Genomic DNA, 14,192 nt, shown 5'->3' on the forward strand with positions numbered 1-14,192 from the left:
TTTTTTGAGATAGTGTCTCCCTGTAGCCTCAGCTGACCTGGAACTTGCCATGTAGACCAGGCTGGTATCAATCGGATCTTTTAAAAGCTGTTACTATGATACACAAAGTTACTAGGAAACAATCTGATCTAAGACATACTGTATTGAAAAGGGAGCTATTGATTAATAAAGGTAAAGTATATTACTAGTTTTTACTAGTATAGCAGAGTAATATGCTAAATTTGCAAATATTTCTTATTTATTTATTTACTTATTTATTGGTCTTTCTGAGACAGAGTCTCCCTATCCCAGCTGGCCTAGAACGCACTGTGTAGACCAAGCTGACCTTGAACAGAGATCCATCTGCCTCTGCCTCCCGAGTGCTGGGACTAAAGGTGAGGCATGCACCACCATGCCCGGCTTAAATTTTTTGTTTAATTTTGTTATTTTTATTTTTGTGTGTATGAGTGTATTGCTTGCATGTATGTAAGTGCACCCATGTCATGCAATGCCTGCAGAAATCAGAAGAGGGTGTCAGATCCCATGGAACTGGAGTTACAGACGGTTGTTAGCCACCATGTGGGTGTTAGGAATCGAACCCAGGACCTCTGCAAGAGCAGTCAGTGCTCTTAACTGCCGCTGAGCCATCTCTTCAGCCCCTCTTTTTGAATTTTTTTTATTTTGTGTTTGTGAGTGGGTGGGTTTTGTTTTAGAGACAGGGTGTCTCACTAGGACTTGGGGCTCATGGATTAGGTTAGGCTGGCTGGCTGGCTGGCCAGGAAGCTCCAGGTATCTGCCTATCCTGATCTCCCTAGCACTGGTATCTCAAACACTATGTCCAGCCTTTTACATGGTGCCAAGGATCAAACTGAGGTCCACATGTAAGAGGATAAGTACTTCACCAAATGAGCTGTCTCCTCAGCCTTTAGTATTCCATTATAAATGGAGATATTTAGTCAGTATTTGAACACTCAAGTATAACAGCACATTTCAGAGCTGGGGATATATCTCAGTGGTAGAGTGCTTACCTAATGCACTTCATTCTCACTACCATGTTTTCCTCCCTCAGAACACATTAATCATCACCAGACATGCTACTGGACATTATTTGGCAGGTTCTCCTCTGAAATATCAGATTGGGAAGGTGGCAGGGCTGGGACAGTAGTATGTGGGATTTTCTCTGTCTATTTTTTTAATTAAGAATTTTGTTTATGGTAATCTTTATAGAAAATCATTTAGTTTGGGGTTGTTGATTTGTTTTGTTCTTAGGGCAGTAAAGTTCAAAGGCCCTTCTCATGCTAAGATTGGCTACATCTCCAGTCCCAATTAGGTTTGTCGGTTGCTTACTTGCTTGGTTGGTTCAGACAGGGTTACACTATGTAGCCCAGGCAAGCTTCAAACTCACAATCTTTCCTGAGTTTCCCAAATGCTGGGATTATAGGTCTACACCACCAGCAGCTATATAAATATCTCTTAAACTGGACATGGTGGTGACACATGCCTTAATCTGAGCATTTGGAAGGCAGAGGCAGGTGAATCTCTGAGTTTGAGGCCAACCAGGGCTACATAGTGAGACCCTGTCTCCAAAAAAAATCTTTTGTTCATATCAGTAGGAATAAAATTTTGTTATTAAAAAAATAAGTTAACATAAAAACTTTACCTTTTTTGGTCTTTTTGAGACAGGGTCTTCCTGTAGCCCCAGCTGGCCTAGAACTCAAAGGTCCACCCGCCTCTGCCTCCTATTGCTAGAATTAAACGGCCCAGCATAAACACTTCCTTTAAAGTAAAAAACTAACCCTGGACAAATAATGGGGGAAATGTGTGGATTTACTACACAAGGAATTTAAATACCTGAGTTCCTATATGAACTATGTTGCACCTTAGAGTTCATTAGACCATTTAAGTAATATTTTTTAAATTTTTCAGGCAAGGTCTCACTATGTAGTCCTGGATGGCCTCAAATTCAGAGATCCTCCAGCCTGTCTCCACAGTGCTGGGATTAAAGGCTGCCACTCCCAGATGATAAGCTTTCTTAAAAACACCTTTTTTGGCCTGAACTTGTTTTGTAGACCAAGCTGGCCTCAATCTCACAGAGATCTGCCTGCCTCTGCCTGCTGGGATTAAAGGTGTGCATGGGCACACCCTGCTTAAAGACACATTTTAAGAATTACCAGAGAATTACTAGTTTCATTTTGTTACAGGTAAAAAACCCCAAAACTTCCTGTTGTAGATTTTTCTTCTGCATTTTCCTTTTTTTATGTTCTAGTCTCCAATGAGTATTTGATTTAATTGCATATTTTTAAGATGGAAAAGGAAATGAAGGGTATTTGGCCCAAATTTCTCTCTCAGAAAATAAGTTACTTGGGCTACAGAGATGTCTCAGTGATTGAGGTGCTTGCCACACACTCCCTCAGGCATGAGGACCCAAGTTCATATAGATCCCTAGAACCCATGTAAATGATAGGTTGGCATGGCTGGTCCCACCCGTAATTCAGGCCTCAGAAAGCCAAGACAAGGGATCCCAGGAGCAAACTGGTTAACGAGAGCAGCCATATCAGCAGCCTCTGGGTCTGACTGAGAGACCCTGCCTCAATGAATAAAGTGGAAGAACAATCAAGAATGATTCATATCAACATTGGGCTTCCATTTTGTGTGTGTGCGTGTGCAAACACACAAGTTCACATTCATCTGCACAAACAAATGCAAACATATACACATACATTTGCACTACACACACGAAAATGGAATTTAGTTAATGAACATCTCAGTGTAGAGTATCTATTTTCTGTTAGAATTTGGTTTATATTTGTGTGATCAGCTTATGGTTGGTATTTTTCTTAGATACTGCCTAAAATAATCTATCTTATTTACTCAGAGTCATCTCCTGTGCCACTGAATCGAAGAAGTTCTGGCCGACAAGGAGGGGTTCATGAATTGTCTGCTTTTGAACAACTTGTTGTGGAACTGGTACGGCACGATGATAGCTGGCCCTTTTTGAAACTTGTTTCTAAAATCCAGGTAATAATATAACTAGACTTTATAAAACATGTTCATATATTACCTGATTTACATTTATATTACATGATGCCCTTACGACAACTTTGAAATTGTCAAAATACCTGTGCCAGTTGCTTTTTAAAATACAAACAACAACAACAAAAAAAACTGCATGTGTGGTGGCACACACCTTTAATCCCAGCACTTTGGAAGGCAGAGGCAAGTGGATCACTGTGAGTTTAAGGCCAGTCTGGTCTACATAGCAAGTTATAGGCCATCTGTGGCTACAGGGAGATGCTGTCTCAAAAAGACCAAAAAAAAAATTAAAGCACACACTTGGAAGGTTGGTTCCTATATTGAAAAATGAAGCTAGATAGCATTGTCTCTCTAGTTCTGTCTAATCTTGTGGCTGATTGTTTTGTTTGTGTTTTGAGACAGGGTCTGATGTAGCCAGGCTGGCCTAAAACTTTCTATCTAGCCAAAGATGACCTAAAACTCCTGATCCTCATGCCTGGGAGCCCTAGGATTCTGTGACTGATTCTTTATAGATGATGGCAGTATCTTGAAATAGCCTCAATGTTTTTGTTCTGTGTAATTAAAAAATCATAGAATGGATTGAACTAAATATCAGTATTGATACTGCTCTTATATGTCGTGGTTCTCAATCTACAGCATGCCTCAGAATCATCTCTAGGGCTTGTTAAAACATACCTGAGTCCCAACCCAGACTTTTTCACTTAGTAGGACTGGATGGATGCCTAACTATTGATTTGCATTTCTGACAAGTCCCCAGGTGAAGCTATGGTTCTGGTTCAGAGACCACATTTAGAGGTGCAACTCATGAAAAGGTGCTTTCACACAGCAGTGATGGTCAGCCTAACTCAGGGATATGAGATGGTGCTGTATTTACACAGTATGAGCAGAATGTGACATGCCACATAACAGAACTAGATTATGTAATAGAAGCTATAATAGCATTATAGGAGTAGAAAAGAAAAGCATATTGATTGAGCATTTCCAGGGGAGAGAATAGCAAGAATTAGAGTTTTTATGGAAGAACTGTTAGGATTGGTCATTGAAAATGGTGTGATTTCAGCGGTAAGACATGGAATGTTCTCAGTGTACAGTATATACATTTATAAAAATGTCCTTATGTAACACAGTACATGTATAATGAAAGTACACAGTGAATATTTATTTAAAAAGAAAAAAAAGAGCCAGGGGAGCTTAAGGTAGGAGGATTGTGAGTAGAGGCTAGCCTCAAAAAGAGAAATTAGAGGAGGGGTGTGCTAACTACATTTTAGGAGAAGGGACTAGACTTTAGATTAAGCACCCAGAAATGAGGGTGCGAGAAATAGAAAATTTGAAAGAAGTAGAGGCTCAGGCACATTTTAAAAAGACTGCACCTGTTACTGTATTGCAAAGATTTCTGAAGAAAAAAGTGAGAGAGGCAGAAGTAGCTCCGTAGTTAACATTGACAGGTAAAAAGTAGCCGTGTGACGAGTAGGGTTGATCAGGAGAAAGCAGAGTTTATTAGCAAAGGAAGACATGGGACAGATTCCCTTCTGGGCAGGGAAAATGTCTGCCTGGGTCGTGAGCTGGGGTCTTTTAAAGGGGGAGGCTTCTGCTTCCTGCCTTTTGCAGGAAGATGTATTTTTCAGGGGAAGCCTGCTGTGTTGGCCAGTGGAGAAAAGTCTGCTTCTCTTGACTTCAAAGACAAAGGTGCTTATCAACTCAGGTCCCTTTTCTCAGGAGCTTGAGAAGTCCATGAGACCCTGTTGGTGAGGGGGCGGGGCTATCTGAACCTTAACAAACATCATTTGCCATGCAATATGAGGAGCAGAGTTCAGATCACAGTAGCCTTTTAACGAAGGTGGGTGTCCCACACATACCTGTAATCCCAGCTCCAAGATGGGAGGAGATGAGAATCACTGGAGATTGCCGACTTCCAGCCTAGCTAAAAAAACAGGAGCCCAGGTTCAGTAAGAGACTCTTCCAAAGGAATGGGCAGAACAGGACTTGGTGTACGCATGTACACATTTATACACAGTGTGCATGCACTTACACAGACACATACACACAGATTTTTTTTGTTGTCTTTTTGAGACAGGGTCTCCCTGTAACCCCAGCTGGCCTGGAACTCCCTATGTAGACCTGGCTGACCTCAAACTCACAAAAGATCCGCCTGCCTCTGCCTCCCACCACGCCCAGCAACACACACAAATTTTTTTAAAGTCATCAGGTTTCTACTTGGAGATTTCTAGAGCAAGAATTTGAAGGGTTAAATAATATTGACTAACAACCGGTAAAGGTTAACACTTAGGGAAATTTTCTTTTTAATGTGTGGGTACCATGCCATAGTGTGCATGTGAGGGTCAGAGAACAGCTTGAGGGAGTTGATTCTCTCTTTCCACCCTGTGGGTTCTGGAGATCAAACTCGGGTTGTCAGGCTTGGCAGCAAGTGCCTTTATCAGCTGAGCCATCTGGCTCTTTTCACCAAAAAATACTAAGAGGTAAGTTGTTTTCCAGGAATAAATTATATTTAACCACATATTTCCAATAAACCTTTTTGTACTGTGAAATATATTGAATTTTACAGGTCCCAGACTACTATGACATTATTAAGAAGCCCATTGCCTTAAATATAATTCGAGAAAAAGTGAATAAATGTGAATATAAATTAGCATGTAAGTAGCCTATATCTTCCTTTTGTATTATATTTTTGTTTTGCTTTAAAAGAACTGGGTTTTTTTCTGTTTCTGTGTTTGTGTGTGTGTGTGAGTGTGTGTGTGTGTGTGTGTGTGTGTGTGTGTGTGTGTGTGTGTACGTGCATGCATGGTGCTGGAGATTGAACCTAGGGCCTCATGCATGCAAGTACCGTACCACTGAATTATATCTCCTGCCTCAGAAATTTTTGTAAAAACACATCTTATAGTTTCACTGAAACAATTTTAAAAGATCTGTAATTGAAAATGTCTAAGCCCAGTTCTGCCGCCTCATTGTAGAATCTCCTCTTTGGGCTTCCATTTTCTCTGTAAGTTTTCAGATGTACAAGTAAAATTTGTGCTTCTCATGAGTGTACTTTTATTATATTTTTCTCTCTGTCTAGCTGAGTTTATTGATGACATTGAGTTAATGTTTTCGAACTGCTTTGAGTACAACCCTCGTAACACAAGTGAAGCAAAAGCTGGAACTAGGCTTCAAGCATTTTTTCATATTCAGGCTCAAAAGCTTGGACTCCATGTGTCACCCAGTCATGTGGACCAGGTTAGCACACCGCTAGCTGCAAAGAAGTCACGAATCTAATCTTGTCCTTCTAAAGGATGCACGTGAAGACAGCATGCTCATGGAAATGGAATATTCAATCATGCTTTACAGCAGACATGTAGATATAAAGCAATAACAACTGGTCAACCACATGGAAGCATGGCTGCACTGTATTCTCGATGTTAATATCAAGCACTCAGGAGAATGTAGGAAAGATTTCCTTTGCTACAGTTTTTGTTCGGTATCTGATAAGTTTGATAGATATATTGGATACAGTACTGGTTTACAGAGGTTTTTGTACATTTTGAGATCATTCATGTGTTCAGATATCTTGGAAAATATTTTTTCATCTTTTATTTTATCATTGATTTTTTTAGAAATATGGTATTGAGGGTTTATCTACACAGATGAGTCTTCTACAGTTGAGAGAAATGTGTATATGTCTTAAGAATTGATAAATGAGCACATTGTTTCAACACTACACATGAATGAATCCAATTTTATACCCTTAAAGTGCTGTAACCAGTACTGGCTGAGTTTATGAACTAGATATTTATTTAGCATTCAAAGTAATTTGTGAATTTGTTTTATATTTATAAAATTTATACTTGGAAAATATTCCTTAATTTTTTTTAAATTTTACTGTGTTTTTGTTTTATTTTCCAAACATTCTTAATGATTAAAAAAGAAAATGAAAAATGTAACCCTCTTTTCTCTACCATTCTCTCAGTTTTAAAAACTATAAGTTTCTATGTACAACTTTTTAATTGTACAAATAAAATGATGCATTTTTTCAAGTATTCTGAATTTCTGAGGTTTTTGCAAATCAAAATAAGACTTCTGTATATGATATATAGAGAAATCAGTGTTTTCTTGTCTCTGAGTATAAAATACCTCTCTTTACCAGTAAGAATAGTATTCTTGCACATACTTTCATTAAGAGAAAGGATGAAAGTTTGAGACATATCTACCCAATCAGGAAGCATTTGGGAAATTTTTGAGACAGGTCCTCAAGCTCCCTATGTAGCCCAGGCCATCCTCAAACTTGTGGCAATCAGCCTCCTATATACTGGGATTACAGGCACATGCCACTGCCTAAATCCAAATAAATCATATTTCTAAAAGTGCTGGATTTAAGTGGTGCTGGTGGTGCAGGCCTGTAATCTGTATGCAGGATGCTGAGGCAAGGGGAAAGACCACAAGTTTAAGGCCACCCTGGATTATGCAGTGAGACCCTGTCTCAATGGGGGGAAAAACGAACAAACAAAAAACAGTGCTTTATTACAACTGCAAAAGATGACAGATAGGAAAGAAGCTAATGCACCCTACTATGTGATGTGCCCGCCCTAATGTAAAAGGTCATAGCGTTTGTACCTAATAACTGTGTGAAATGCTTTGCATTAAATAAATTTATCCTGTAAGATTTTTTAGTATTCTCTCCATTTTTCAGATGAGATTAAAGCTCAGACTTTAAAAAATAATTTAAAAAAAATACTCAGGTACCTTCAGGGTAATAAGAAAGACACTTATTTTTGTGGACAGCATAAAAGGTCAAACAGAAGAGAAAATAGAATGTGTGTGGGGGGTGATCAGGTCCATTCTTTTTGTTCTTTGAGACAGGCCTGGAACTATGTGGGGCCTGTGGGGGTTCCCCAGGCCTGGAACTCATCCACCTCCCTCTGTGCACTACCAGCCACACCTAGTGGTCAGATCCCTTCTTATCTGATAGTGCTCTATCACACTGTGGGGGACGTTTCTCATTATAAATAAATGGGTGGCATACAGTCATGGTCTGCTGTTTTTTTTTTGTCATTGTTTTTCTTCTTTCATACACTGGGGACCAAACTTGGACCCCATATATACTAGACAAGCAGTTAACATTGAGCCACATCCCAGACTCCTCTCTCTTCCTTTTTTATTGGTATTTTATAAGGGCAACCCTCTTGTTCTCACATTACTTACCAGGTATTGTCAGAATGTATGCTGAAAGATGCATAAGACCTGGAATTTACTATTTGTATTTTATGTGTATGAGTGTATTGCCTGCATGCGAGTGCACCCATGTCATGCAGTGACCACAGAATTCAGAAGAGGGCATCAGCCGTCATGTCAGTGCTAGAAACCAAACCCTTGTCCTCTACAAGAGCAGCCAGTGCTCTGAACCACTGAGCCATCACTCTCTCCAGCCCCCCCCCCCAGGACCCTTAATATTATCTAAATAACATATTCAAAAATATGAGAAGCAGAGAAAGTTGGGGAGTTGCCATGTTATTTTATGTGTATGTGTGTGAGCATATGGAGGGTGAAGAACATTAGGGAGTTGGTTCTCTCCTTCCACCTTTACGTGGGTTCCAGGGATTGAATTCAAGTCATTAGGCTTAATGACAAGTGCCCTTATCCACTGAACCGTCTCACTGTTCAGCCAAGGCTAACCTGGAACTTACTCTGTGACCCAAGCTGATCTTGAATTCACAGCAATCCTCCTCCCTCAGCCTCCCAAGCATAAGTCACCACACCTAGCAGGACATAGAAACCCATGCTAAGCTTTGAAGGTAAAGCAATTATATAAATTTGTTCTCTCATTAGAAAGTTAAAATATTTGGGGGCTGGAGAGATGGCTCAGCATTTAAGAGCACTGACTGCTCTTGCAGAGGACCCAGGTTTGATTCCCAGCACCCACATGGTGGCTATGAACCATCCTTAACTCCAGTTCTAGGGGAATCCAAAGCCCTCTTCTGACCTCCGCAGCATTGCATGACACAGGTGCACTCACATACATGCAGGCAATACACTCATACACATAAAATTAAAAAATTAAATATTTTTTTTAAAAAAGTTAAAATATTTTGAGACAGAGTTTCCCTGTAGCCCCAGCTGGCCTAAAACTCGCTATATAGACCAGGCTGGCCTTGATCTGCCTGCCTCTGCCTCAGGAGTGCTGGGATTAAAAGCATGGGCCATCCAGCCTGCCAATATATTTGAAAAGTACTTTGAAAAAGAGGAAAAGAAAACCAAGGCATGGTGGTACACACCTTTAGTCCTAGGACTTGGGAGGCAGAGGCAGGCAAATCTCTATGAGTTTGAGCCCAGACTGGTCTCCATAGCAAATCCAGGTCAGTTGTGGCTACAGGGAGACCCTGTCTCATAAAAGACCAAAAAAATAAAGAAGAAAATTGTGTATGGGCTGGAGAGATGTCTCAACTGTTTTTTGTTTGTTTGTTTTGTTTTGTTTTTTTAAGTCAGGATCTCATTATGTGTCCGTGGTTGACCTAGAACTATGTAGAGGTCTGCTCACCTCTACCTAAGTGCTGAAGATTAAAGGTGTACACTACCATGCCTGGCCTAGTATTTTTCTTTTTGTTTTTTTAATGTGTAAGAGTGTTTTGCCTGCATGTATGTAAGTGCACCGATGTGTGCAGTGCCTGAAGAGGCCAGAAGATGGTGTTGGATCCCCTAAAACTGGAGTTCTGGATTTTGTTGTTAGCCACCATGTGGCTGCTGGAAAGGTCATCTGCAAGAACAGTGCACGCTCTTAACTGCTGAGCCCCATTTACTCTATACCCTAGACTGGCCTCTTAACTCATGGCCCTGCCCCCACCTCACAAGACAGCCTTAACAAATGTAAAAGTATTAAAAATACATAGAGTAGGAGTGGAGAGGTGGCTCGAGGTAAAGTGCTCACTATATAAGTGTGAGGACCTGAGTTCAGATCCTCAGAACCCATGTAAAGCTGGACACTGTTGGTCATCTAATCCAGCATTCCTATGCAAGATGGGAAGCAAAAACAATTCCTGGAAGCTCATGGGCCAACTAACCCAGTAGAGGAGTAACAAGAGACCCTGACAAGGCGGATGATGAGGACCGACACAGCTGTCCCCTGACCTCCGTACACATGCTAATAATAGCACACGTGTGCCTCTACTCAAACACAGTTCATTAGAATGGGGTTTTTCGAAAATTAATTGGAAGGAAAAAATTTTTTCACCCTAGTGTGGTGGTACATGCCTATAATCCCATCACTTGGGAGGTTGAAGCGGGAAGATCAGGAACTCAACAAGGTCATCCTCCACTACATAGCAAGTTCAAGACCAGACTGGGCTATAATGATACCAAGAAAAAATTTTAAAGCCATATGCTTCTTCCCTAATCACAGTTTCTACTCGGCTTTCTCAAAGTGCTATATTTATTTTAATGGCATAACAATGCTGTTTCTTAGGACAAGAGTCCAACATCTAGACCATTTCTTGAAGGGAAATAGACAAAACCAAAATAAAGACCTGGAAATCCATCCTGTACAATAGAAGGCAAGAGAACTTTATTGTAGGTTGTGAGTTCATGGACTCACTGTGAACACTGTGGCCACATCTGGTAGAATTTGAAAGTACCAAGAGCTCACATGTGTTTGACATTCCAGTAGATCAAAGACTCTTAACTTGAACTCTTGCCAAGTAGAGCTACAAACATCTACCACACCGAAAAATTCAGAAGCTTTAATCTCCCAAGTATGCATGTTACTTTGAAGGTAGAAATTCCAAAGGCAGAATATTTTTTGGCAGTGGTTCTTAGTCTAGCATTTTTAAATACATACAAATGTACATGATGTTTTTAACTTGTGCATACATTGTGAATGCACTAGCTACATATGCATTGCCTCACTTATTTTTTTATGGAAAGAACAATTAAAATCTTAGTGGGTTTTTCATTTGTTTTTGAGACAGAAACAGCTGGGCTGGGCTGGAAATCATGTAGACCAGGACGGTCTCAAACTCAGAGATCTTCCCTCTTCTGCCTCCAGAATGCTGGGGTTAAAAGTGTGAGCTATCACACCCAGCTCTTGGTGACCTTTGAGAATATATTATTGACAATGTTATACAATAAATCTCTTAAACTTATTCTAACAAATTGTATATATGTTGGTCAATATCTCTCCCAAGTCCCTTGTCTGCCTGGTCCCTGAAACACTGGTAAACAGTCATTCTTCGAGTTCAACTTTCTTAGATTCCACATCTTTCTGTACCTAACAGTGAATTCCACATTTGTCATTTGTTGCAAATTACGGAATTTTATTTTTCTTTAAAAAAAATTTTAAATAGGGCTGGAGAGATGGCTCAGCTGTTAAGAACACTGGTGGTTCTTGCAGAAGACCCAAGGTTCAAATCCCAGCACCCACATGGCAGCTAATAACTGTAACTCCAGTCCCTGGAGATCCAACAACCTCTTCTGACCTCTGCAGGCATTGCATCACACAGGTGCATTTACCTACATGCAGGCAATACATGCATACACATAAAATAAAAATAATAAAAAATTTAAATAGCATTTATTTATTGGGGGCATGTGTGGCGATCAGAAGACAACATTCAGGGGTCTGTTTTTCTTTTTTTGGTCTTTTTGAGACAGGGTCTCCCTGTAACCCCAGCTGTCCTGGAACTCAACTACGTAGACCAGGCTGGCCTTGAACTCACAGAGATCTGCCTGCCTCTGCCTCCAGAGTGCTGGGACTAAAGGTGTGCACCACCATGCCCAGCCAGGGGTCTGTTTTCTACCAAACTCGTCATCAAGCTTGATGGCAGGATGTGTGTGCATGCATGGAAGGGGGCATATGCACAAATGTGCTTACATATGTGGAGCCAGAGGTGGGCATCAGTGTCTTCCTCAGTTTTTTTCTGCATTATCATTATTATTATTATTATTTTATTTTGTCTTTTTGAGTGCTGGGATTAAAGGTATATGTCACCATGCCTGGCTCCTTCTGCCTTATTTTTTGAGACAAGTTCTTTCAATAAACCTGGAACACACTCATTTGGCAAGACTGGCTGGCCAGTGAACTCCAGGAATCTGTCCATCTATGCTTCCTCAACACTGGGACTACACTGGAATTAACAGTGTGCACTCCTGATCCAAGCTTTTTACATGGGAACTAGGAATCCAAACTGAGGTTCTAATGCTTTCACAGCAAGCACTTTACCAATGAGCCATCTCCACAGCCCTGACCGGAAAGTCTTTTAATAAATATCACATACTTCACTCCTACTTTATAAAAGATAATCAGCCTCAGCCAGGTGTGGTGGCGCACACCTTTAGTCCCTGCAGAGGCAGGCAGATCACTATGAGTTCAACGCCAGCCTGGTCTACAAAATGAGTTCCAGGCCAGCTGGGGCTACAGAGAGACCCTGTCTCAAAAAGACCAAAAAAAAGAAAAGAAAAAAAAAAGAAAATGTGATTCCAAACAGCAGAGGCAAGTTCCTCAGTTTAAAAAGGACCTTCCTAGTTTGGCCATTCAAACAATTACTTTTTTTTTTTTTTTTTTTTTTTCTTTTTGGTCTTTTTGAGATAGAGTTTCCCTGTAGCCCCAGCTGCCCGGGAACTCACATTGTAAACAAGGCTGGCCTTTAACTCACAGAGATCCACCAGCCTCTGCCTCCCGAGTGCTGGGATTAAAGGCATGCGCCACCCAGCTAACAAGTCCTTTTTTTAAGATACCTTGTAATAATCCATCAAAGGCTTAGTGTCTGTTCTATGATGATTCTTCAGTCACCAAGAGCTTAGAAAAGTGCAAAAAAAAAAAAAAAAAAAAAAAAAAGAAGTGGCTAGAAAGACAGCCTAGCAATTAAGAGCCCATATTGCTCTTGGAAAGGAACAGCATCCCCTTCACAGAACCACGGTCAGGTGGTTCATGTCAGTTTTTTCTGGTATCTGAAGGCACTTGTACTCACATGCACATAACCTACCACACCAACACACGCCCACACACACACCAACACACACATAATTTTTTGGGGGGCGGGGGCTTTGAGACAGGGTCTCCCTGCAGCCCCAGTTGGCCTGGAACTCACTATGTAGACCAGGCTGCCTTGAATTCACAAGAGATCCACCTGCCTCTGCCTCCCCAGTGCTGGGATTTAAAGGCATGCACCAGCATGCCTGGCTTACATTAAAAAAAAAAAAAAAAAGGGCCTTAGAAGGGCTGGAAAAGTGGCTCAGTGGTCAAGAGCACTGGTTGCTATTGTAGGGAACCCAGGTTTGGTTCCCAGCACCTACATGGGCTCTAACAACCATCCATAAGTTCAGTATCAGGGGCTCCAAAGCCCTCTTCTGACCTCTTTGAGCATTTCACAACATGGGTGCACTTACACACATGCAAGGAATACACTCATATACATAAAAAGAAAACATTATTTTAAAAATTGGACCTATAGGGTTGGAGAGATGGCTCAGCGGCTAAGAACACTGGTCTTGCAGAAGAGCCGGGTTCGAATCCCAGCGCCCACATGGCAGCTAACAACTGTCCATAACTCCAGTTCCAGGGGATCCGACAGCCTCTTCTGTCCTCTGCAGGCATTGCACGACACGGGTGCACTTATCTACATGCAGGCAATACACGCATACACATAAAAATAAATAAATATTTTTTTTTAATTGGGCCTGTAGCTGGGCATGGTGGTGCACGCCTTTAATCCCAGCACTGGGGAGGCAGAGGCAGGTGGATCTCTGTGAGTTCAAGGCCAGCCTGGTCTGCGGGGGTCTCTCCCTCTCTTCGCGGGTCATTGGCCACCGGTCCACAAGGGCAGGGGGAGCAGAAGCCGGGAATGGGAGCAGAAGCTGGGAACGGAGTCAGGACGGCCAGTGAGCACTGATGGAAGAAAGCCCTTCTGGGGAGGCAGGTTTCACGTCGCAGTGAGACAGAAACAGCTCTAGATGCAGTGATACAGCTCCAGACTCAGTGAAACAGCTCCGTTTATTCAGTGGGAGAACTAGAGAAATTATAGTGTGGAGGCAGTAGCCAAAGCCTCAGCTGATAGGTGCTCATAGTATGCTTTATTTACATGTGGTAGTGGGCTCCTATAGTCCGACTATCAGGCAATGCCTGATTATCATATGGAAAAAACCTGGGGGTAGTTTTTACTCCAGGTAACTATGCCAAAGGTCATGTTCCAAATAAGGTCAGG

General features: G+C 41.3%; 1 protein-coding gene and 1 long non-coding RNA gene across 4 annotated transcripts in view; one reads left to right on the plus strand and one right to left on the minus strand.

Annotated features, from left to right (window-relative positions):
• Positions 1-7,686, plus strand: part of Baz1a (bromodomain adjacent to zinc finger domain 1A) — a 94,223-nt gene extending 86,537 nt beyond the window's left edge. For both annotated transcript variants that reach the window (XM_008829786.3, XM_029561879.1), the window contains 3 exons: positions 2,855-2,997; positions 5,576-5,663; positions 6,086-7,686. In XM_008829786.3, the coding sequence (XP_008828008.1) occupies positions 2,855-2,997; positions 5,576-5,663; positions 6,086-6,282 (428 nt within the window). In that variant the 3' untranslated portion in view covers positions 6,283-7,686. The remainder of the gene's footprint in view (positions 1-2,854; positions 2,998-5,575; positions 5,664-6,085) is intronic.
• The window catches only part of LOC108490653, an 86,496-nt gene that overhangs the window by 46,560 nt on the left and 25,744 nt on the right, over positions 1-14,192 (minus strand). For both annotated transcript variants that reach the window (XR_003848951.1, XR_003848950.1), the window contains exon 2: positions 4,869-4,933. This is a non-coding gene — a long non-coding RNA (uncharacterized LOC108490653). The remainder of the gene's footprint in view (positions 1-4,868; positions 4,934-14,192) is intronic.

Source organism: Nannospalax galili, unplaced genomic scaffold, assembly GCF_000622305.1.
Source record: "Nannospalax galili isolate Female #2095 unplaced genomic scaffold, S.galili_v1.0 scaffold1171, whole genome shotgun sequence".
Lineage (NCBI taxonomy): Eukaryota > Metazoa > Chordata > Mammalia > Rodentia > Spalacidae > Nannospalax > Nannospalax galili.